Source organism: Zonotrichia albicollis, chromosome 2 (assembly GCF_047830755.1).
Source record: "Zonotrichia albicollis isolate bZonAlb1 chromosome 2, bZonAlb1.hap1, whole genome shotgun sequence".
Lineage (NCBI taxonomy): Eukaryota > Metazoa > Chordata > Aves > Passeriformes > Passerellidae > Zonotrichia > Zonotrichia albicollis.
In genome coordinates this window covers 41,757,496-41,779,238 of record NC_133820.1, presented here as the reverse complement: position 1 = coordinate 41,779,238, position 21,743 = coordinate 41,757,496, and the positions used below count along the sequence as shown (strand labels likewise).

At 41.0% G+C, this 21,743-nt stretch overlaps 1 protein-coding gene across 14 annotated transcripts in view; it reads left to right on the top strand.

Moving 5' to 3' along the window:
- Positions 1-21,743, top strand: part of LOC113460200 (trypsin) — a 66,428-nt gene that overhangs the window by 41,451 nt on the left and 3,234 nt on the right. For 8 of the 14 annotated variants that reach the window (XM_074534931.1, XM_074534918.1, XM_074534924.1 and 5 more), the window contains 4 exons: positions 4,876-4,960; positions 19,780-19,866; positions 20,575-20,743; positions 21,341-21,594. In XM_074534931.1, coding sequence (XP_074391032.1) covers positions 19,827-19,866; positions 20,575-20,743; positions 21,341-21,594 — 463 coding nt within the window. In that variant the 5' untranslated portion in view covers positions 4,876-4,960; positions 19,780-19,826. Of the gene's footprint in view, positions 1-4,875; positions 4,961-19,776; positions 19,867-20,574; positions 20,744-21,340; positions 21,595-21,743 lie in introns of all 14 variants that reach the window. The other 6 variants (XM_074534919.1, XM_074534928.1, XM_074534926.1 and 3 more) reach the window with 3 other exon arrangements.

The window sequence follows — 21,743 nt, the reverse complement described above, 5'->3', positions numbered from 1 at the left end:
TTTTATAAATTCCCACATATTTATAAATTCCCACTACATTGCACCACAGTAGGTAGTGATTTGTAGAGTAACCAGGATGGATATGAGCCTCAGACACCCATGTCTGTGGTCTGGTATCACAGCAAAAATCCATTTTAAGTTATATCTTAAGACAGTATGCTAGATCATGAGACAAAGAGACTAAAATTGTGCCCATCCATTTCTACAGACTCTGTCAGAGAATGTTAATGTCAGTCAGAAGAGCATCATGTGTAACAATTTACATGTCACAGCTTGTTCATGAGAATTAGGAAAGGATGGTTCAGTCTTTCTTATCTTGACAAGGTAGTAATTTTAGTTAGATCACACTTGATGGGTGAAGCCAAAGTAGTGAAAATTAGTCAGAGAATTACTTCTGGAATGAGATAATTTAAAAATCATTTATGATGTCTGAACTTTCAGCTGCTATGTGCAATGGAAACTGGGCATAGATTAAGTATTAAAGAGGATAATAAATAAGGAATCTGCAAGGTATACTGACAAGTGATGAACAGCCATAAAACCAACATTATGTTCCAAACCCTTTAAACAAAAATCTTATAAAGTGAATTTCTTTTTCACCATTAACATGGTGAAAGATAGCTCTTTAGGCAGAGATTACCATTGTTTTTTTGTAAACAATCTCATATTACTCTTAAATTTCATGCAAACACACAAAAAAACATTTCCCAATCCTTTGAAAAGGTTTTTTAAACTTGTACACTGATATTGTAAGTTCTTGTAGGATCTTAAAGAACATTTCTTTCTATATCAGTCAGGCCAGGGTGCCTTCCTCTCCGACAGTAGTCACTGAAATTATTCTCCTCTGAGCAGACACCTTGCACCACCAGCTCCTCAAAGGGCATATGAAATTTTTCAGAAGACCCCCTTGCCACTCTCTTGATACTCTGCTGTGGTGGGCATTGCAAGAGTGGTCCAGGGTTCCATTAAGACTTCATAAATGGGAACGCCAGTCCCTTATTCAGCACTGATTTCATAATCATCCTTAGCACAAACACTTCACATAATGAACCTCTTTACAAAAACCTTAAATGTAAGCACTATGATTGCAAAGCTGTCATGTTCCTGGAATACTGACTGCCCCCCATGTCTTTAAAAATAGTAAGGGAAGCCAGATGCAGTCACATTCCCCTCTGAATTTAGTGCTTGATTAAATCATAAGCAAATCATCAGACCATGATGAGCAAACCACCCTCTATACCAAATTATGTTGTAATCATCAAAGCAATGCAAAAAATTAAAATCTCAAAGCAAAGGCTGGCTGATTCTAGTATTTTCTAAACATGCATGGATTGTTGATTAATGTATCTTATACAACCACAAAAAGTAGACCAAAGCATATGATTCATTAAAGTCTGCTGGCTGGAACTGCTGATTGATTGTGCTCACATCCTGAGGATCACAAACATTCTGAGGATTTATGGCAGCTGACTCTAACTCACTTTTTAAGTGATAATATTACAACTTTATTGGGTCAAGGAATGAATACTCAATAGGCAGGAATACCAAAACACAGGCATTGACATCAAAGTATAATGAAGACATATCAGCATCAATTAAGGTACATAAAAAGATTTTTAAGCAACTGAAGTACATAAAGGTAGTTAAAAAAGCTAGGCAATTATTGGTGGAAAATATCAGTTATATGGCTTTATGACAGCTGCCTTTCAGTCACTAGACCTTCAAGAAGTTACATTAGAGTAATATATATTCAGACCTATATTCGGTGTATTTCAATTGTTACAAAATATGAATTCAGTGTAATCAAACTATGCTCTCCAAAAGAAATCAATGCAATAAAGGTTTATTATGCCTCTGCCTATTAGGAGTCATGTATATAAAGATCTCTGGAAAAGGAAAGATTAGAAACAAAAATTTGACAGTACTTAGGGTAGGAGTAGACTGCAACCTTATTGGTCTGGCTAGCCAGGTTTGCTGCAAGCCTAAGCAATAAAAGAGCACCACAATGTGCTCTTAATAATATAATATAATATACAATATTATATTTTTTACAAGTAAAATTTTTACAGGTGAATAAACTGAGGAACCCTGAATTTTTGTGGTGGCACTAGATCAAACAAGCAAGTGATCAGAGAGGAAATATAATGCAAGATTTATAGCACTCAATTTATTTAAAGGCTTCTTTATTGTTCCTTCTTTTTCTTCTCAAATAAACTCTTCCTTTGGTCTTTCATCACATACTCATAATCATATTCATGTAACAAACACACATTTGTGAATCACAGCATTCTGCACAGCTGCATTTGGGCACCAGCTCTTTCATGCACTGCACCAGAACAGTTGTTGGTGGAGATTTGTTAATACGAGCCTGTGTTTTAATTTGGGTTGTTTGGAGCACTCCTGCTAAGGAACAACTGCTAGAACTACCACAAAAATAATAAATACTCTATATTAATTTAAGCCTGCAGTCTAAATTAATTATTATAAAATTAGTAATGAGTAACAACAATTTATTAGTAGTAATTTATAAATTTGTATTAATAATTTATTATTACTATTTTATTATTTACTAATGTTAATTAATACTAAATTAGTACTTTATATTAAATTAAGGCCTACAGCAGATTCCCAACAATGTTGACTACGTAACATTCTTATATCGATAGGACACCCATGCTGTCACTCCTTGTTCCTTTCGTTTCTTTTTGGAACAAAAGATGTAAACTGAATTTTATCAATGCCAGTATTTTATAAATGCTTCAGTGTTTCATTAAAATGCTTTCTCTGATCCCCTGTCTCTTTGCACCTCACTCTGCCCTGATTAGGAATTGCCCAAGCATAAAAAGTAATAGTCAGCCCCCAGGTCTTGAAAGTCAGGGCAGGCTTCAGGTTTCTGCTGAGCTATAAAGAGCAATCAAGCAAGGCAAAAAATTAAGCTTGGGGACTTTTTAGACTTTTTTCAGATGAGCTTGTGGCAAAAATCTTCCTACTTGCTGTGCATCTCTCTTTTACCCTGTTGAGTAAAAGGGAAATGCTACCAAACAAAAAGGAAGTGGAGTGTGGGGATACAGTACTATTCTTTCCTGATTTTTCTGAAGTAAAGCACAAGGGGAGTGTGGGAATCAGTCACGTGGCACTTTCTGTCTAGTTGAAATGCTGCAGGGATTAAAGGGAGTTAACAGCTGTTCTCAAATTTTTGTTTTTAAGCATACCATCCTGAATGAAGGAAGCAGCAGCAGGGAATAAAGAGCTACATCAATACACATGGGGAAACATACTTTGCTAAAGACATGGAGGCACAGTCTCCTCAATGCACAACCCTGCATATAAAGTATGATGGTTCTCTTGGCTCCAGAAAGCAGCTATTAAGAAAACAAATATTGAAGCTACCAGGAGAATATCCCATTAGTGATGTGCTTAAAATTAATTTTAAGTGAGGTCTCTGTTTCACTTGCCAAGAGAACCTAAGGCACCAAATGATCCTTTTGTTTCTGATGAATGCCTTTAATCTCATGTGGCCAGGCAATTGCAAACTGCCAATGCTAGAGAGCACTGAGTTCTGGAAGTCATAAAATATTCCTAGCAGTGATGTCTGGAGCTTTGAAGAGGATCAAAGTACAGGTGTTTTCTAAACATCCCCTGGGTTAATGGATCTGAAGCAGAACACCATGGTTTTTGTCTTCCTTCACTGCAAATTGAACATGGGATATCCATATAAATGTGGCAAGAATAAATGCAATTCTGCAGCAAAATATGCTTGGCCTTTTATTAGGTCATACTTTGACACCTAAGGTGTCAGTTAAGACAGTATATTTTTGCTGTAATTAGGACGGTAAAGTATTGGAATATGAATCCCAATATTACCAGTTAGATTGTGCCTGGGCCAGTCTGACCCTTGCGGCTGAGCCAAAGGCGGCAGCTGTGGTGTATCACCCCAGAGACACCTTTAGCTTGCCGATGGTTTCAGCTGGGCACTAAACGAGTCCAAGCTTGTTAGGGACTCCGTTTACCTTAGGAAGAGGCTTCAGGCAAAGGTGAGGACAAAGGAGGGATTCTGCTGGAGGGTTTAATATCCAGAGGTTTATTTCATGGTTACAGATGTCTGAATCTTGGGAAGAACTCCAACAGAATGGAGAACACATAGCCTGCTTCACCTTTTAAGCTCGGGGGGAGGGGAGGGGAGGGGACAGGTGAGCCACCAACCAGGTGGGAGGGGCGGGGTCTCAAGGGGCAAGGGACACCTAGACAGGCCAATGGCCTCTGGGCCTGAGGGACATCCTTTGAATTTGACCAACCACACGACGCCTTTGCTGGAATGTTAAGCCTGATTGACAGGACTCACTGAGCAAGGGGGCGAGGGGGGAAGGGAGGGTTTTGGCACACCTGGGTAAGGGACCTGAAAGTTTGAAACACACCGCAACAGTAAAGGAAGAAATGCATGTTTCTTCCACTTTTCAAACCTACAGCCAACCAGAAAGAGTTCATTACATGCTAAGGATAACACAGAAGTAGTACACTGGCCCTGAGGCCAATACCTGTTCTTCAGAAGGAGATGCAAGAAGCCTCAGATTAAACAGCTACAGAATGACTTTCTCAAAGGGAAAGGTGCCCTGCAAATTTTCTCTCATCCTGGATTAAAGATGACTTTCCTCCAGAAACACGTGGGCTTTTAACTCTTTTGTAGCTTCTGTTTCTTAAACCCTATACATGTGTTAATCAAAGCCACTGCTTGTTAAGGAAACAAATTTAGAAATCTTGTAACCCTTAATGTTTTGGTTTGGTGGTTTGGGGTGTTTGGCGTGGTTTGTTTTGTTCTTCATAGTTAAAGTCTATTTCTGCTGGTCACTGTTGGCTGCAAATCTTGTGCCTTGACAGAGCCAATTTTGTTTCCTGAGACACGATGCCTCTGACCGCTCCCTACAAGAGCTGCAGCTGCGCACAGTTACACACCTGTGAGCAGGTATGTGAACATGTAAGCACATTGGCTCTGAGGAACATGGTCTGTTTTTGTAAACATGGATATTGTCTTTGTCATCTTTTCATGATTCAAAAATAATGAAACACGGAAAGAAATTCTCCGTTCACTATCAATGTTTGTGCTCTGCACTGGCATTAACATCAGCTTGACCAGACTGCTGACCTGAACTAAAAACAGTATAGACAGCCAAGGGAAGAGACTTAATAATCCTATCTGTCTGACTGTCAGATCTTCTTGACAGAATGTCTGACTGAGAGACATAATAGGTTGTTTTATTTTATTTTAGTTTTTCAAATTAAAGTGAGAATTATTATTTTTTTAATTGATGGGGACTTGTGAAAAAATACCTTCCATAACTGGGGAAATCAATGAACACTTCTCATTTGAGACCTGAAAAAGACACCAGGCATACCTGTGCTCTGAAAAACTCAGCTAACATGCAATTGGCTTTGTTGCCATTTGGTCCAATTCAGCTTCTGTTCTATATTTGTCTAGGGGAAGACAAATTCTCCATTTGTTGTGGAAACCAACGGCATCAACAAAATGACTCTTAAGTAACATCAATAACAGGAGAAATATAAATCTTATTTGATGTTTACTTCCAAGGTCTTTAGCCCTGTTTTACTTGTCTTTGTCAGCCAGACAATTCAGAAGGTACACAGAGCACATGTGTGACATGCCTATAAGATTTAATGGCTTTCAGATAGCTAACTGAGGAAAAGCCAAAGCAAAGATTTTCTTGGGTTCTTGAACTCATTCCTCTCGAGGGCTAGCTTGCAGCAAACATTTCTAATGGCTTAATAGCATAAATCAGTACATATGAATAATTTTATAAGCCTCAGGTTTCTGTGAATTCTCTGAATGAGTCCATCTTGTTTGAAACCTCAGGAAGTCATTGAGCCACCATGTGAAAGATCAAAGACCTTGTTCTGAGAAAGAGAAAAATGAAATGCAGTAAAAAACTAGCAGAAAACTGAGAAAAGAGAAAGGAATGCTGTTTTTTAAGAATATTTATAAATATTCACTAGGAGCATATAAAGACTGGACATTGTATGAACTGACCCCTGACAAAAGCTGGATAATGTGCAGTAGTTACAGTAAAGGGCTCTGTTTACTTGGCCAATTTTTGCTCTGAGTTTGACGAATGTAAAATGCATGCTATGAATGCAAGACATGGCAAACTACCCATCTAAGCATGCTCTACCTGTGACTACTAATAACAAGCTCTGGGGCTAAGTGGTAAGTTACACCAAAAAATCATTGGCCATGCACTTTGCCATGCAGATGCATTTTACTGGGAGAGGTGGAAATACAATTATGCAAAATAAGTTGCTTTAAAATAAAGATTGAATAGCAAGAAAAACTTTTCTTAATTAGATGGTTTTGAGTTAAGTCCTCTCTTGCTATGGACTGCCTCTGGATCAGAAGGTTTTTGCAGCCTTGAGACTAAGTTTCTGTGATCAGGCTCAGTCCTATGTTAACATGTATAAATGGTTTTGGGAGCAGATTTTGTTTCATGTCCTGCCAAGAGTACAGGCAAGCCAAGATAATTTTTGACCACTTATACCCAGCTGTGCAGGAAGCCACAGGAGTTTCTATATCAGTAAAACACCATCCTACTCAGAGAGCATTCAGAATGCCTCACATGATTAAAATTTTGTTTTGTTTACAGTTACAAAGAGATCCATTTTAGCATCCAGGAATGGGGAAATAAGTAGGGTAACAGAATGTAAAGGGAACACTCCAGAGACAAGCACACCAAAACATTACCACATTCATTGTCAACTGCAATAAAACATCATAGCAGTGCCCTTCAGTATGCCCTGAAGCTGCAGTATGCTGCACAATAAAATATTTAATAATTATCACTCTTAGTTAAAAAAAGGCTAGAATAACATCATGTGAAAGCCTGAACAGTGAGAGCAACTCAAATAAGAAAGAGCTCTGAAATCACAGGATGTGATCCAGAGAGTATTTTTATTCCAAATACATTAATGTGTTGGTCAAACTGATTAAAGTATCATCTTCCTGCCAATTACTTCCTATGGACCTCAAATAACAGAAGTTCTGCCTGGCGTGTTGGGTTACAATACCATATAAACCCAATTATAGGACCTTGAAATCGATTCAGAGCTGTAAAGAATTGTGCTGTCCAATAAGAATGATATTTCCAAGTCCCATGAGCACTAGCTCTTAATATAGCAATAGAGAGAGACAGGAATAATAAATATCCTCGAGCTTGATTCCACTGTTAACTGACCTGCACTTGCAGAATTGCAAATGGAAGTTTTGTCTCCTTCACAAACTGCTTGCGTCAAAGCATTGCCTTTCTGTATCTTTTTCGTCTGACTTCTAAGAGTGTTATCTACAACTTGCCTGTAGAGAATATAGACTAGCTCTAAACAGTAGCTTTGCAACTCAGGATGCATGCTAGGGCTGATACAGCTTTTATACCTTAAGATTACTCCTATCCTGAAGACTGAAATTGCATTGAATTAAAACTGTTGTAATGTTTAAGAAAATACACTGTCCTTTGGAGAACAGGGAAAAATGTCAAAAACTGTGTCAATCTTTTTTTCTGTGAAATTCATAGCAGAATTACATAGTAGTAGTAGTCTGTGTCTGTAAGACTATGTATGAACCAGACTTTGTGAATGGGATGCTCTCCTTATAGTAAATCCTTCCCCTCTGGGGTGCACATCATGAGATGCATCCCAGAGAGGAAGGATTTACTTTTCACTAAATTCAGTGGATGCAGGGGAGCTCCAATCCCTTAATAATTTAGGTATAGTGAACAACCTTCACTGTGCTCCTGTTAACCAAGTCATGGAGCTTGAAATAATCTCATAAACAGACTCTGGGGCTTGGAATTGTGTGGACTAGGATAAATGTGACCTGAATAAGATTGTGTAAAACATTTGGTCTGTGACACAGCTGTTGAAGCCATTATCATTTAGCAATTATATCATCATAAAGCTGTCAACTGTGCAGTGCTTACTGGTAGCATTCCAGATTCTGGAAGCCCATGCCAAACACTTCTCTGGCTCGCTTTGCCTCTGCAATGAAAAGAATTTTATGTTGAGAGACTCTTTTCAGTAGTTCAATAGTGAACTGCCCAAAGAGACTTTTCGAAGAGACAGTGAAAAAAAACATGGAATAGCAAGGATCAGAATGGTTGAGGTAGGATTTTCATATCTATTCCCACAGAATCTTTCCTTCAAACCCTTCCTGGTTTCCTACACACTGGCTTCAGGAAGCAGTGAGATGGATTCTTCACAGCTCTGTTCTCTGTAGGAACTACAAACACTTTCAACTGTTTTTATTTTCCTCAGGCATTTTAACAAGATTAAAGAGGGAAAAATGCAGAAGAGAAACAGAGAGGTGAAGAAAGAGAGAGCTGCTTAGTGAATAAATGGTGGCCCACAGGATAATTCTTTTTCCTGCTTAGAATTAATTTAGCTTTAATGGTTGTTAAGTGGGATTTGTATAATAGGTTGTGTCTTTTAAAGTATTTAATTTACAAAGCTCAGACATTTCAGAAGGACCATTACAGACCTAGCTGTCTCTTCTGTTTAGCTTCTTCAAGAGAAAGTAAAAAGTAAATTGGCATTATGATTTGAGGGGAACCTATCACTTGAAGTAGTCTGGGCCTAGATAGGCATAGATTCCAAAATTTGAGGACAGTTTGTATGTCTGCAGGGTCAAGGAAAAGTGAAGTTTTTACTTTGCAGTGGTCTGTGTCATTTTTATAGAACTAATGGTGACAGAAGTTATAGTCTTTCAGCTAAAATGGTGCATAAAATCTCTCCTAGTTGACTTTAAGTCAGAAAATGGAATGTATATTCCTGGTAGCTTCAGCAGGTAACATAACTATTCCTATGAGACTAGGACTAGGATTGCCTTCTTCCAATTTATTAAGAGGGCTAGGAGTGCAGAACCTCAATCATAAACCCATACAGTTTAAGGGAATAACTTTATTGTTTTTAATGTATCTTAATTCAGTGCACTCCAGGCAGCATCAGTAACTTCCAAAAGGAAAGTTGAAATGTAGTGCAGGTACAAAGAATCAACTTATTTGGTACAGCAAAACATATCTTCCCCTTTCCCGTGTGTGTGAGAGTCAATTTAGAAATTATAATTTATTTATGCAAACATCTCAAAAATTAAAAGAATATTTAAGACTCTTCAGCTTTGAGATTCCATTTATGGAATCACAGTGAATATCTTGAGGTTGGAAGGAATCTCTAGAGATTGTCTAGGCTGACCTCTGCTCTTGAATAATAGTCAGCTAGAGCAGCTTGCTCAGTATTCAATCAGATTTGAAACATCTCCAAAGATATTAAATATCCAAAGATATTCAAGGGCTGTACAACATAGCTGGGTAACCTGTTCCTGTGCTTGACTACCCTTACAGTAAAAAATTAGGGGGATTATTTTTAAACAGAATTTTCTGGAACTGAATTTATGCCTCTTACAGAATGGAAAATAGCTGATACTGTTTTCTTTATTCACACATTTATACCCATCAATAAGGTTCTTCCTGAACCTTCTTTTTTAAGGCTAAATAAACCCAGATCTCTCAGCCTCTCCTCTTATGGAAGGTACTCCAGACCCCTCTTGATCTTAGTGGCCCTTTGCTGGACTTGCTCCAGCATGTCCCTATAATTCTTGTGCTGGGGAGTCCAGAACTGAATACATATCTCAGATGTGATCTTCCTGGTGCATAATAGGGGTAAAGACTTCCTTGATCTGGGAATACTTTTCTTAGTGCAGTCAGAAATGCTTTGGACTTATTTGCTGCAAGGGCATGTTGCTGACTCATCTTCAACCTCTCCTTGAGGACTCCTACATCCCGTTTTTTTTGCAAAGCTGCTTTCCAACTTTGGTACATGAGGTTATTCTTTCCCATGTACAGGATGTTCCCTTTCTCTCAACAGGTGTATCAATCAGTCCTCCCAGTTTTATATCATCTGCAAAATTGCTGAGGGTGGACTTTGTCCATCTGTCCTACTCATTATTGAAAATGTTAACTTGTGCTGTACAGGAGATGGATGGCATCAATCATCATTTTCACATAATTTTCAGCCACTGCAGTGAAGAATGATATGTAACAATAGCAAAAGTTCTCCACAGCAAAGAGTATTTTAGCAAATATATCATCCATTTCACTGGCAAACATGTCTGCTGCAGTGACAGAGTTCTCTTGGGAACAGTCTTATAAATAAGAGCATCTTCCTCTCAGGAAAAAAAAACCAAAGAAAAAAACACTCCAAGAAACAACAACAACAAAAGACAACCACCCCAAATAAAAACGAAACCAAACAAAAACAAAACAAACAAACAAATGAAAAAAAATTCCCAAAAACCCCACCAAACAAACTGGTGGGTGCAGGACAAAGAAACTGTGATAAAGAACTGACTTGCAGAAAAAAAGGAGTCAGCAACAACTTTTCCAGGCACTGATACCCTATGCCTACTTATGTATCTACACCAAAAAGGTATAAAATAGCTAATCGCTTACTTTAAATGAATTCTCTGCAAGAGCTTCATTGCATGAGATTTCCCTGACACGACAGGAACCTTGCTGGGGAATCCTGGCTGACTCCAGACTCTGTGATTTTGGTAATCTTTAAAGTGAGATTTCTGCTCTTGATTAGCCTTACTCCTGAGAGAACTTTCTTGAGTGTCATACTAGTAACACCTCATATAATATATAGTAAGTAGAAAGCAATTGTCTGAGTTTTAATTCATAGTCCTTAGAAAGTTAATAAAACATTTGGGCAGAGGGAGAAAATAGTGAAAAGGCCTCACAAATCCAGAACAGTTTTCTGAATTAATTAAAAACTTAGGAAATTTGTCCTGCTGGAAATCATCTTAACCTCTCTGCAGATTTGTACACTATAATAAATTACCGGCTGCACTTGAAGAGTTCCTTCTGTCTCTACAACTGTAAAATGACATGTTATAGCTTTGCTGAAACTGAGACACCAATGCTAAGTGTAAGGTCCACAAAACCCTTTCACCTTTAAATTGTATTGAAACCCAGAACATTTCTATACCACATTCATTTGCTGGTCTAAAGCAAGACAACTGGCTAATGAGGAGGGATCAGTCATGGACGTAAGAAGAGGCTGAGTGAGCACCATGAGGGCTAAAGTGCTAAACTAGTGACCCAAAGATGTGGTGGGGGACAAAAAGGGGCTGGGACTACATGGTCTTTAAGGTCCATTCCAAACCCTTAACATTCTGTGATTGTGTGATTGTATGCTTCTGTAATTTTATGATTCTGTGTTGTGTTTCACTGGAATTGATCTGGTTCTTGATTTCAGTCAAGAACCATATTTTCAGGCCACCATTTTCTGAAAGCTCTAGTTTTCACATGCCATAAGTGAGCTGGTGACTCACTTACATTATCCTTCAGAGACAGAGGTTCCCTTGAAGCTCCTTCAGGGAAAATGCACATGTGCTCCTCCCAGTTCAGATGCTGGTGCTCCTTCCAAGAGGATGGATTTTTAAATCAACGGAATGTGTTTCAATGAAAATCTCCTGGACACGTTACTTGATGTGCATCTCATAGAATGATTTCGCTTTGTATGTGAGCTGCAGTAAAAACAGACTCTAATAAATTATTTGACTCTTGTCTTATTGGCTAATGAAAATGATTGCATAGCTGTCAAGAATTGGAACTTGGACCTGCCTGTTCTCTCATGAATTTCAAACACCAGTGTAACTGGTCAGCAAGCACACACTATAGAAATAATCTAGTATGCTGAGATGCTGCAATTATTATTTGTAGATAAAAACATCACGTGTTCCAGGACACTGGCACTCTATAAAAATTTAAATTTCTGGGGAAAAAGCAAAATTATTCTTACTCTGCTTCCTAGGCTAGGAAAAAAATAGTTACATTTCTTTTGCAACATGTAAAACTAGTGAAAAAATTATCTGTCCCTTCAATAATTAAGGGCAAGATGGATCATAGACTCTTTATCATTACTAGGTTGATAGCACATCTACTATGTCATTAGCAAAAAGCATTTTTGCCCATTTTCTGCATGATCTGTGTTACTGACTTTGAAGACAAACCCCTTCTGCTCCTTATGGAGAGCTGACTATTGCAAAGGGATGAATAAAGACCAATTTTGTTCACACCTTCCCCTCCATGCAAAAGTAGTGTTAAATACCTGAGAATTTCCAGCAGATGGCCAACAAGTTGATTAGTGTCCAAGATGATTAGGTGGCATGTGACATACAAGAAAAAATGAGAGACTTGCTATTCTTTGCTTGGAGAGAAGAAAGCTAAGGGCAGGTGGGTCTAGGGGAGGTGTAATTCCAACCTTTCACTACCAAAAAAGGCAGATGTAGGAAATAGACTCAATGCCATAATGACATCTTGGAATGGTTAGGGAATGCAGGAATAAAAGGAAAAGAATTTCCCCTTGAGGGTCCTACTGTGGCAGAAAAGAGAATTCCCAGAAAGATTGTAGAACCCCCCTCCTTGCAGGTTTCCAATTCTCAGATGGGTAAGTCCCTAAGCAACCTCTTCTAGGTTACAAACTGGAGTTGCTTTAAGTTGGAGGTTGGACCACAGACCTCCACCCTTGGATGCTCCTTCAGGTAAAAAGTATTCTTTGATTCTATGAAATCATCTCTTGATTGTCAAAGAGCACAAAGTCCACAGACATTTAAACTGGATATGACACTTCAATACCACTTTTTGCTACAAACATCCCACTGTATTTCTTTCATGCTGGGCAAAGTGAAAATAACTAGTGTAAAGTGTCCCTGTCTTAAGATCTTCAGTATGTATAGCTAAGACACACAAAGAAGGCAGGAAGATAAATAGACAGAAGGGTAATGTTATTTACTCAAGGATCAGTGGAATAGTACAAGATTACTGTCAGAGGCAGAGTTAAGACATGTACCACTGAGCAATATTCTAGGGGAAAAACCCTATTTCTTTATGCTGTTAAAATGTCACACTTCTCTTACAAGCATAATTAAAAATATAAATTTTCCAGTGTAATCATTTGCCAATGAGCTGATAGAGACATTCCTATACAGTCATTAACAACTACAGTTACGATTATTGGGCTTGCCAATTACAGCTTCATTAGGATGTCTTGGAAATATAGAAGAAAAGTAGGAAATGGTGGAAGAGCTGGCAGAAGCAAGGAGTGGCAGTGGGTAGCAGAAGGCCATAGAGGAGCAGAAGGAGGAGGCAATGGAGAAGGTGACAAAAGAAGTTCCAAAGGGCTGCAGCAGAAACAGAGAAGGAGGAGGTGACAGAGGAAGTGATGTAAGAAAGGAGGCAGAAGAAGGTGGTGGAAGAGAAGGAGATGGTGAATGAGACAACAGAGTAGGTGACAAAAGAAGCTGGAAGAAGGTGGTGAATAAGAGAAGGTGGAGGCAGTGGAAGGTGGCAGAGGCCAAAGGTGGAGGTATACAGTGGCTGAAGGGTGGAAGCCATGGAATGGTGTGGTGGTGAAATGCAGTGTAAAGGCAGTGAGACAGGAGGCAGCTTTGGCATATGGAGGCAGTGGCTGATTAATTCAGCAGTGGAAGGTGGCAGCAGTGGGAGGTGGCAGAAGGCAGCAACAGGAGGCAGTGATGAAATGTGACAGCAGACTGCACTGACAGGAGCTGGTGGCAGCAGAAAGCAGTGGAGGAAGACAGCAGAGACAGGCGGCACATGAAGGCAGCGGCAGTGGAAGGAGGCATCAAAAATGGTGGTGGAAGAAGACAGAAGAAGGTGGAGGTGGCAGAAGGAAGGCATTTGCATTGGAAGGTGGCTGTGGCAGATGAAGGCAACAGAAGCAGGCAGAAAAATAGGAGGAGGAGGCAATGGTGGAGGGAACAAAAAAAGGCAGAGGAAGAAAATCACAGAATAAAGAAGAAGGAAATGGAGGCAAAGAAAAAATGTTGTAAGAGGAGAAGGAGAAGGCTACAGACAAGGCTATGAAGGAAGGTGGCAGAAGACATTGGAAGAAGAGAAAAAGGAGGCTATGGAAGAAGACAGTGAAGGAGGGGGAGGAGGAGGCTGTGAAAGTAAAGAAGGAAGAAACAACTGAGGAGGCAGTAGAAGACAATGGTGAAGAAGGCAATGGAAGAAGAAGCAAGAGACAACATAAGAAGCGAAGGAGAAAGGTGGCAGAAGAAGTGAAGGAGGAGGCAATGGCAGTGGTGGAAAAAGGCAGTGAAGGAAGAGAGGGCAGACAGAATGCAGCAGAATGCAGCAGAAGTATGCGATGGAAGAAGAAAAGGAGGATGTGAAAGAAGGAAATGGAAGAAGGTGCTGAAATTAGGCATGAAGGAAGTGATGAAGAATGTGACGAGGTAATTGATGGAAGGAGACACCACAAAAACGTGGTGGAAGAAAAGGAGGATGTGATGGTGCGGGTGACAAAAGAAGATGGCAGAGGAAAAGAAGGCAGAGGGAATGGAGAAGGTGGTGGAATAAAGTCTCAGAAGACTGCAGCAAAAAAAGAGAAGGAAGACTTGATGGAAGAACTTGTTAGAAAAAGCAGGAGGCAATGGAGGAAGCCAGTGTGAGGAGAAGGCCACAGAAGAAAGCAGAGGATGAAAGTGGTAGAAGAAGGTGATGTAACAAGAAAAGGAGGAGGAGACAGATGAGGCAGAATAGAATAAGGAAGTGGAAGAAGGGGGCAGCAGAAAGGAAGGAGGAGGCAATGGAAGAAAATCTTGGAAGATTACGAGAAGATGAAGGAGGAGATGGAGGAGATGGCTGTTCTTATTTTGGTTGGCATAGAGTTAATTTTCTTCTTAGCAGTTGGTGCAGCACTATGTTTTTAATATGAGAATAATATTGATAACACACTGATGTTTTGGTTGTTCCTATGTAGTGCTTACTCCATGTCAAGGACTTTTCAACTTTCCATGCTCTACCAGCAAGGAGGTGAACATGAAGCTGTGGGGGAGCCTAGCTGGGACAACTGACACTAACTGGCCAACAGGATATTCCACACCACAGAATGTCATCCTTAGAATATAAACTGGGAGGAGCTGGACAGACAGAACTAATTAGTGCCCAGAGACAGGCTGAGCATCGCTCAGCAGGTGGTAAGCAATTGCACTTTTTCTGGTGTTTTCTTTTTCTGTTATTGTTATCCATTTTTTATTAAATTAAACATTTTTTATTTTATTAATCAGTTCTTATCTCAAGCCACAAAGGTTTTTACATTTTTTTCTCACTTTCTTCTCCCTATTCAGCTGGAGGAATGGAAGTGAGGGAGTGAGTGAGTGGCTGCATTGTACCTAGATGCTGGCTGGGGTTAAAGCATAATGATCCATTTTTGGTGCCAATGTGGGGCACGAAGGGTTGAGATAACTACAGATCTGACCAAAGTGTGATGAAACAAAATGATTTTTTGCATATTTTCAAACAAAACTAAAGCCTTCATTTATATCAGCTTATGATACAATAGAACTGCTAGTCTTGAAACTAATCTGATCTGTGTGCTCAGCATTGCTGTCACCTCTGTGATTTGGGAGCCATCTATTGGGAACTATAAATAATTACATGCTTTGCCTTTTCTCCTTGCAAAGCCAATACAGGGGGGAAAATTCCTCCCTCCCTCCCTCCCTCCCTCCCTCCCTTCTGTCCCTTCCCTGCCTTCCCTCCCTCCCTTCCTCTCTACAACTCTTGCAGAAAGCACTAAGGGAGACTCAAGATTGATCCCTAGGCTTTTGGAGACAGGGATACTGAGGATCTGAGGCCTGTATGCTCCACCTGTAAAAGAGATACTGCCACTACAAGAATAGGAAGGAGTTACAGTGGAAGAAGGTGGCAAAAGAAGGGAAAGGAAGATGGAAGCAGTAGAAGACAAGGAGAAGGGGATGAAGAAGAGAGTGGAATAAGGTAGCAGAAGAACACGTCAGAAGGTGGTATTGGAAGAACAGGAAGAAGAGGAGGAACGGGGATGTGGATGATCTGCAGTAGAAGATGACAGAGGAAAGGACAGAAGGAGGCAGCAAAAGAAGGCAGTGGAAGAAGAAAGGCAACAACTGAAGAAAGTGGGAGAAGAATACAGCAGAAGAGTAGAAGGTGGCAATGGAAAAGTAGACAGAGGATGTCTGCTGAAGGGTTGACAGTGGTGAAGAAAAGCAGCATATATAGGGAAGGAAGAGACAGTAGACAATAGAAGAAGGCAGCAGAATTTTAAAAAGAGCAGTCAATGGAAGAGGTAGTGGACAAATATGTTAGAAGAAGAAAAGGATGATTAGGTGACTTAAGGAGACCATAGCAGGCTGTGGCAGTAAACAGTAGTGGGAAAAGACAAGGATCTCTCTTTGGGGAGTGTTTTTAAGCATACCAAACCCTCTCCCTCTCCTCTGACTTTGCCCTTCCCTCTCCTATGTGAATGTGGGAGAAAGTGGGTTGGAGACAAAGAGAACCACTCACCCGATGTTCATGTGGCAACAGAGTTTGTTTTTCAGCTCTTCTTTATAAAGAGCATTTGAAAAACCCAGTCTGGATAGCTCATTGATCTGATCTTTTATGCCCCCCAAATCCTGGACCAGTGATACGCTTGCAGCTTAGGAAGGAACATAATTGGTTGAAGTTCCATCAGTTAACCCAGGGGCTAGCTTATGGAGCTGGCTGGGCAGCTGAATTCATTTGCCCAGTACAAGCCAGCTTGTTACAGTGATGTAATGTGGCAACACTTTACTCCTACTTTCCCAGTTCCTTCTCCATCAAAACTGGAAACTGTACCCTGATCGCCACAGCCTTGCTTGGCCACACTCCTCACCAGATGCCTGCTTTCTCTGCCTCAGAAAAGGAAGGAAGAAGAGTGCAGGAAGAAATTATACCAAGGCAACTGGAGAATTTCCAGGACACAGGGAAATTTTGCTCAAAGGCTGGAGAAGAAAATTTGCATCACGATCGGTTGCTCTCTGGATCAGATTTAAATAATGATGGAAGCAATACAGAAACAAGATTTAGGGGAAGGAAAACATAAGCATCTCTATCCAGGTATCCTTTCTGAGAGAGAGAGAAGAGAAGTTGTGTGGAAAGTAGTATTCTGAGTAGTCTTTATGTTTCCCAGGAAAGACAGATATTTTATTCCCCCAGCAAACTTTGTAAGTCAGAATCATTAGGGCAATTGTTCCCATCATTTAAGCCCTATCTCCACTTCCATATCTGCCTGAACAAGAACAGTCCAGCAGCAATGTCAGATAAATCCACCTTCTAACACACATCTTTGTCAGGTCAGACCTGATCTGTGCCCTCCTTTACTGCTCAAAAGGGGCTGAGATGCTCCCAGGAGAACTTTGCTGCAGCAAATGAAGGCATGAGCTTGGGTAACTCTCCAGACCCTTGCAGGATTTAAGCAACCATGACTTTCCTCCAGAGAGATATGTAATAATCTTTGGTCTCTTGCTGGGCTGTAGTAGCAGGGAACATTCCAACACCAGGCTATTCCTGGGGACAAAGCAGATTGGATCGGATGTCCTTCAACCTCATAGCCCTCCAAGGATTTTTCTTCCTTGTGTCCCTTCTCTTTTTGAGGTAATGTAAATGCTTTGCATCCAAGAAAACCTGTGGAAAGGACTTCATAGCATTCCTAAAATAGAGGAAGTTTCCTTTGCTTGCTCTGAACAAGCCACCTCCAACAAGTTTTGCATGCTACTCCCTAAGACACAATAAGCAATCCCATTGTTCCCCAGGCTCCTCAGGCCACTCATAAATCCCTGTCATGTCCTACATCCAGTTTCTCTCCAGGACACTAAGAATCCATGTCTTTGGCAAGGGCAGAAATAGAAAAAAAGTATTGTGGCCATAGGTTAAAGAGAAATACAGGCATAGAGAACAATGCAAGAGGCTGTGACAGCAGTTTTGTTCAGGAGTGGAGAGATGGAGGATAAGAAGCTTTGGAGAATGAACCAGCTTCTCCCAGAAAGGAGACAGGTGGGAAGAGAGAATCAATGCAACTTCCACCACCAGGTTCTGTAAGGTATAAAAGGACTACCCTCAGAAACTCCTCCTGATTTATGTTCCTAGGAAGCTTTATCTCCGTCAGCCCACGGTTTTACCAGGTTTCTTTTTCCCAGGATCTTGCATCAGCCTGGACAAATGTATTTTCCTTTATCTGAGTCTAGTGTTAATGCAGCTGACTGAAATACTTGAACTAGGAACATGAAGTTCTAGAAGTACAAACTGCCATTGCTTGTCCATTGATAATACCTAACACAGCTGCTCTTCAGTCAACATCTCTCCCCCTTCCTGTGCTCCTAGAGCCACCAGCTTTCTTCTGCAGCATTACTGCATTAAATGAAAAACTCGTTTGTAATAATAGATGTACACCCTTGAGTATATTCTTTGAAAGAGCCTACAAAAAAAATTACACTGGGTCTACGGAATGTTCAGCAGCACATCTGATGACAGCCCTTGTCTAAACAAATGGCATGTTTTGGACAAAGAAAATAGACATTTCAAACTAAACTGGAAATTTTTCTTGCTTCACTTAGTTATGATGAGCTTTGGTAATTTTTGACCCTCTTAGTCCTATTATGGATATTTTCCTTTCCCACAGGAAGCTTCTAATCCTTCTTTATTTCACAGGATACAGCATGCTTGTAAGAAAGCTGTGCAGTAATACCAGTTTAAAGGCCAACAGAATTCATGCACCACTTTGGAGGAGGCCCAGGCCTTGGACTTGTACTTCAACACAAAGGAAAATTTCCCTCTGGACAGTGACACTGGGCATATCAGTCCTCCAGGACCCACAAAAATTGAATCAAGAAATGGAGAAGAAGAGTATTCTTATTTAGCGTCTCAAGCTATTCCAGCATTTCCAAACATATGGCTTCTCTTTAATGTCTCTAGAGAGAATCCTGTGTCTTTCAGGAGCTAACATGATAAAGTTGGCAGCTGCTTGGAGAATGAACATGATTATTCAGCAAAGCATTAAGCTTTAGAAAGCTTTGCATCATGACAGAAATCCCCACTCCTGCAGAGAGGGATTTCAGAAGATCTCACTTTTTATGTTTGCAGCATTATTGCTCATCTACATCACACTCATAAACATCAGAATTGTACTGAAATTCTTATGTGGCAAAAGTGAGTCTGTAGAACATTCCAAAGATGAAGAAAAGCATGGTTCAGTACATAGGTAGACATTTTAATACAGGTTAGGAGAGAGAAATTAGAAAAGGGAGATGCTGAGCATTCCCACATTTGACCTATTTGACTTGGGAAACGAGGAGGGGCACAGGATCGTTTTTCTATCCTCCTTTTGAAATTCCAATGGAGGAATTTGATTTAGGAAAACACTGTATTGTGTATGACAAAAACACTCATTATTCAAGAAAAGGAATGTGCTAAAATAAATTTAACAAAGTTAACCACTGGGTTTGCTAGATTTCTTTTTCTTCCCAAATAAATGCAATGTATCTCTCTGTCTACTACTTTAAATATGCAACTTTGGGAAAAACCATGCATTTTTAAGAAAAATACCATCAGCACAGTGGAATTCGAAAGAGGTTTGAGAGTTGTTATTCCTGTTGTACAGGTGCTGTGTATAAGAATGAGACAGACAAACAACTACACGTCTTCCAAAGCCAAAAGGTATTTTTGGATTGAAGGCTACCTTACGGAAAAATTAGAATAGCTCCCTATCTTAGCAAAGGTTTATGATTAACGTGTATGACATTTGTACATTCTACCAATGCCTGTTAATTCCCACATTTGGATCTGTGAATTTTCCACTGTGTACTTTTTGTCTGGAGAAAACCTTGGACTAGAGATAAGACCATCAGCAAAAACGTATTTCTAGCAGCTCCCACGTCCAGTCAGCCAGTCTGGGTTTGAGGTCGAATCGAGATCATGAAGTGCCTGCTGCTTCTCGCCTTTATTGGGGTGGCTGGTGAGTATATCTTTTATTTCTATTTCTGCCATTTAATAGGAAGCTGATTTTCTAAATGAAAACTGCAAGGTAGCCAGTTGTGGGAAAGCCAAGTCAGTTTTGACTTGCACAAGTCAGAGCCCTGCAGCTTCCATCTTCTGTCTGCTCATAATGCCTTGTGCCACAAGCTGGAGAATGAACACCTTCATAGGGGTTCCTGACCCAGCTATGGAGATGTGCCCACAGCTTCAGAAAAAGGCTGCCTCCTCCTTCGGGACTTAGGAGTGCACAGGGAATAGCTCTGGACCGAGAAGTCCGAAAGCAACTGCAAAATTTTGGACCCTCGGTGGGTGCTCCAAGAAGATGTCACTGCACAGTAGTGTTTACTTTTTCCCTCAGTCAACCCTTGATTGTCTCAGTAGATGGGATTCAGGGAAAGACACACCCGTGATCTGATCCAACCAGAACATTTCTGTGTCCCTATGCTCCCTCAGGGAGTAGCCAGCAGGGCTTTACTTGCAGATACGTGAGGCACCCGTGTAAGTCTGATCCCCTTCTTTGTTTGCACAAGCAAATGCATGTGCCTTAGACCTGCCCACCAGCGCTGCCCTGAGTGTCCATAGAAGGGGAGCCTGCAAGTGAGGGGCTTCAGACAGGCAGTCACAGGGCAGATGACAGGCCACATTACCTTCGGCCAGCTGTTGACACATGGCACTTCTTGTCCCCCAGTTGCCTTCCCCACCTTTGCTGAAGACGATGATGACAAGATTGTGGGAGGCTACACCTGCGCAGAGAACTCTGTGCCCTATCAGGTGTCCCTGAATTCTGGATATCACTTCTGTGGAGGTTCCCTCATCAGCAGCCAGTGGGTCGTGTCAGCTGCTCACTGCTACAAATCGTGAGTGAAAAAATTACATCCTTCTAGAACCTACTTCTGTCTTCCAGTTCACTTCTAGCAGGCATTCTGAGCTATGAGATAGAAATATGCAAGTGCCTCCATTCTCACCAGAGACAGCCAAGGGATGGGTGGATCATTCAGGAAGCCAGGCCGAGGCATCCTGAGGGGTTTTTCCCTTTTGCAAACGTTCCTGTGAATGCAGAGCATTTTCTGATATAACAATGAGATAATCAAGCAGAGAGGTCTGGGCTTTGATTTCCTATCAATTACATGAATCTTGCTAAAGCATTCTTCCTGGAGAACAGGAAGAGGATCAAGGTCCGGCTGGAGCCGTTTGCCTTGTCCCAGAATATCTGGATCTAGTGCTGCTCTGTATTCAACTGCTGCCAGGTATTTAGAGACCTGCAGAAATTCACCAACATGGAGTCAGTTAAGATCACAGTGTGGATTCCCAGGGCTCCCTGCAGGACAAGAAAGATCCTCTGCCCCAGAAGGCTTCTGTGGGAGTGGTGTTGGAGCGAGTGCACTCAGTGACAGGGAGGTTTCTCTCAATGTGCCCCTAGCAGTAAAGGACACGCTGTGCCTTCTGTTTTCCAGTCGCATCCAAGTGCAGCTCGGGAAACACAACCTGGGGCTCACTGAATCCACACAGCAGTTTATCAACTCCGCTAAAGTCATCCGGCACTCTGGCTACAGCTCCTACACCCTGGACAACGACATCATGCTCATCAAGCTGGCCACCCCAGCCACGCTCAGCAAAGCTATCCAGACCATTCCTCTGCCTACCAGCTGCGTGGCCGCCGGCACCACCTGCCTGATCTCCGGCTGGGGCAACACTCTCAGCAGTGGCTGTGAGTACTCTGGGGGAGCCTACAGTCCCCTGGGGGCCCAGGACAGTCTCTAGGACCTGGCCATTAACCCCCAACAGGACAGGCTAAAACACAGGGAAGTGCTGTGGGACAGCTTTTTGGAGTGATGCGTCAGTGTAGGGACTGCACAG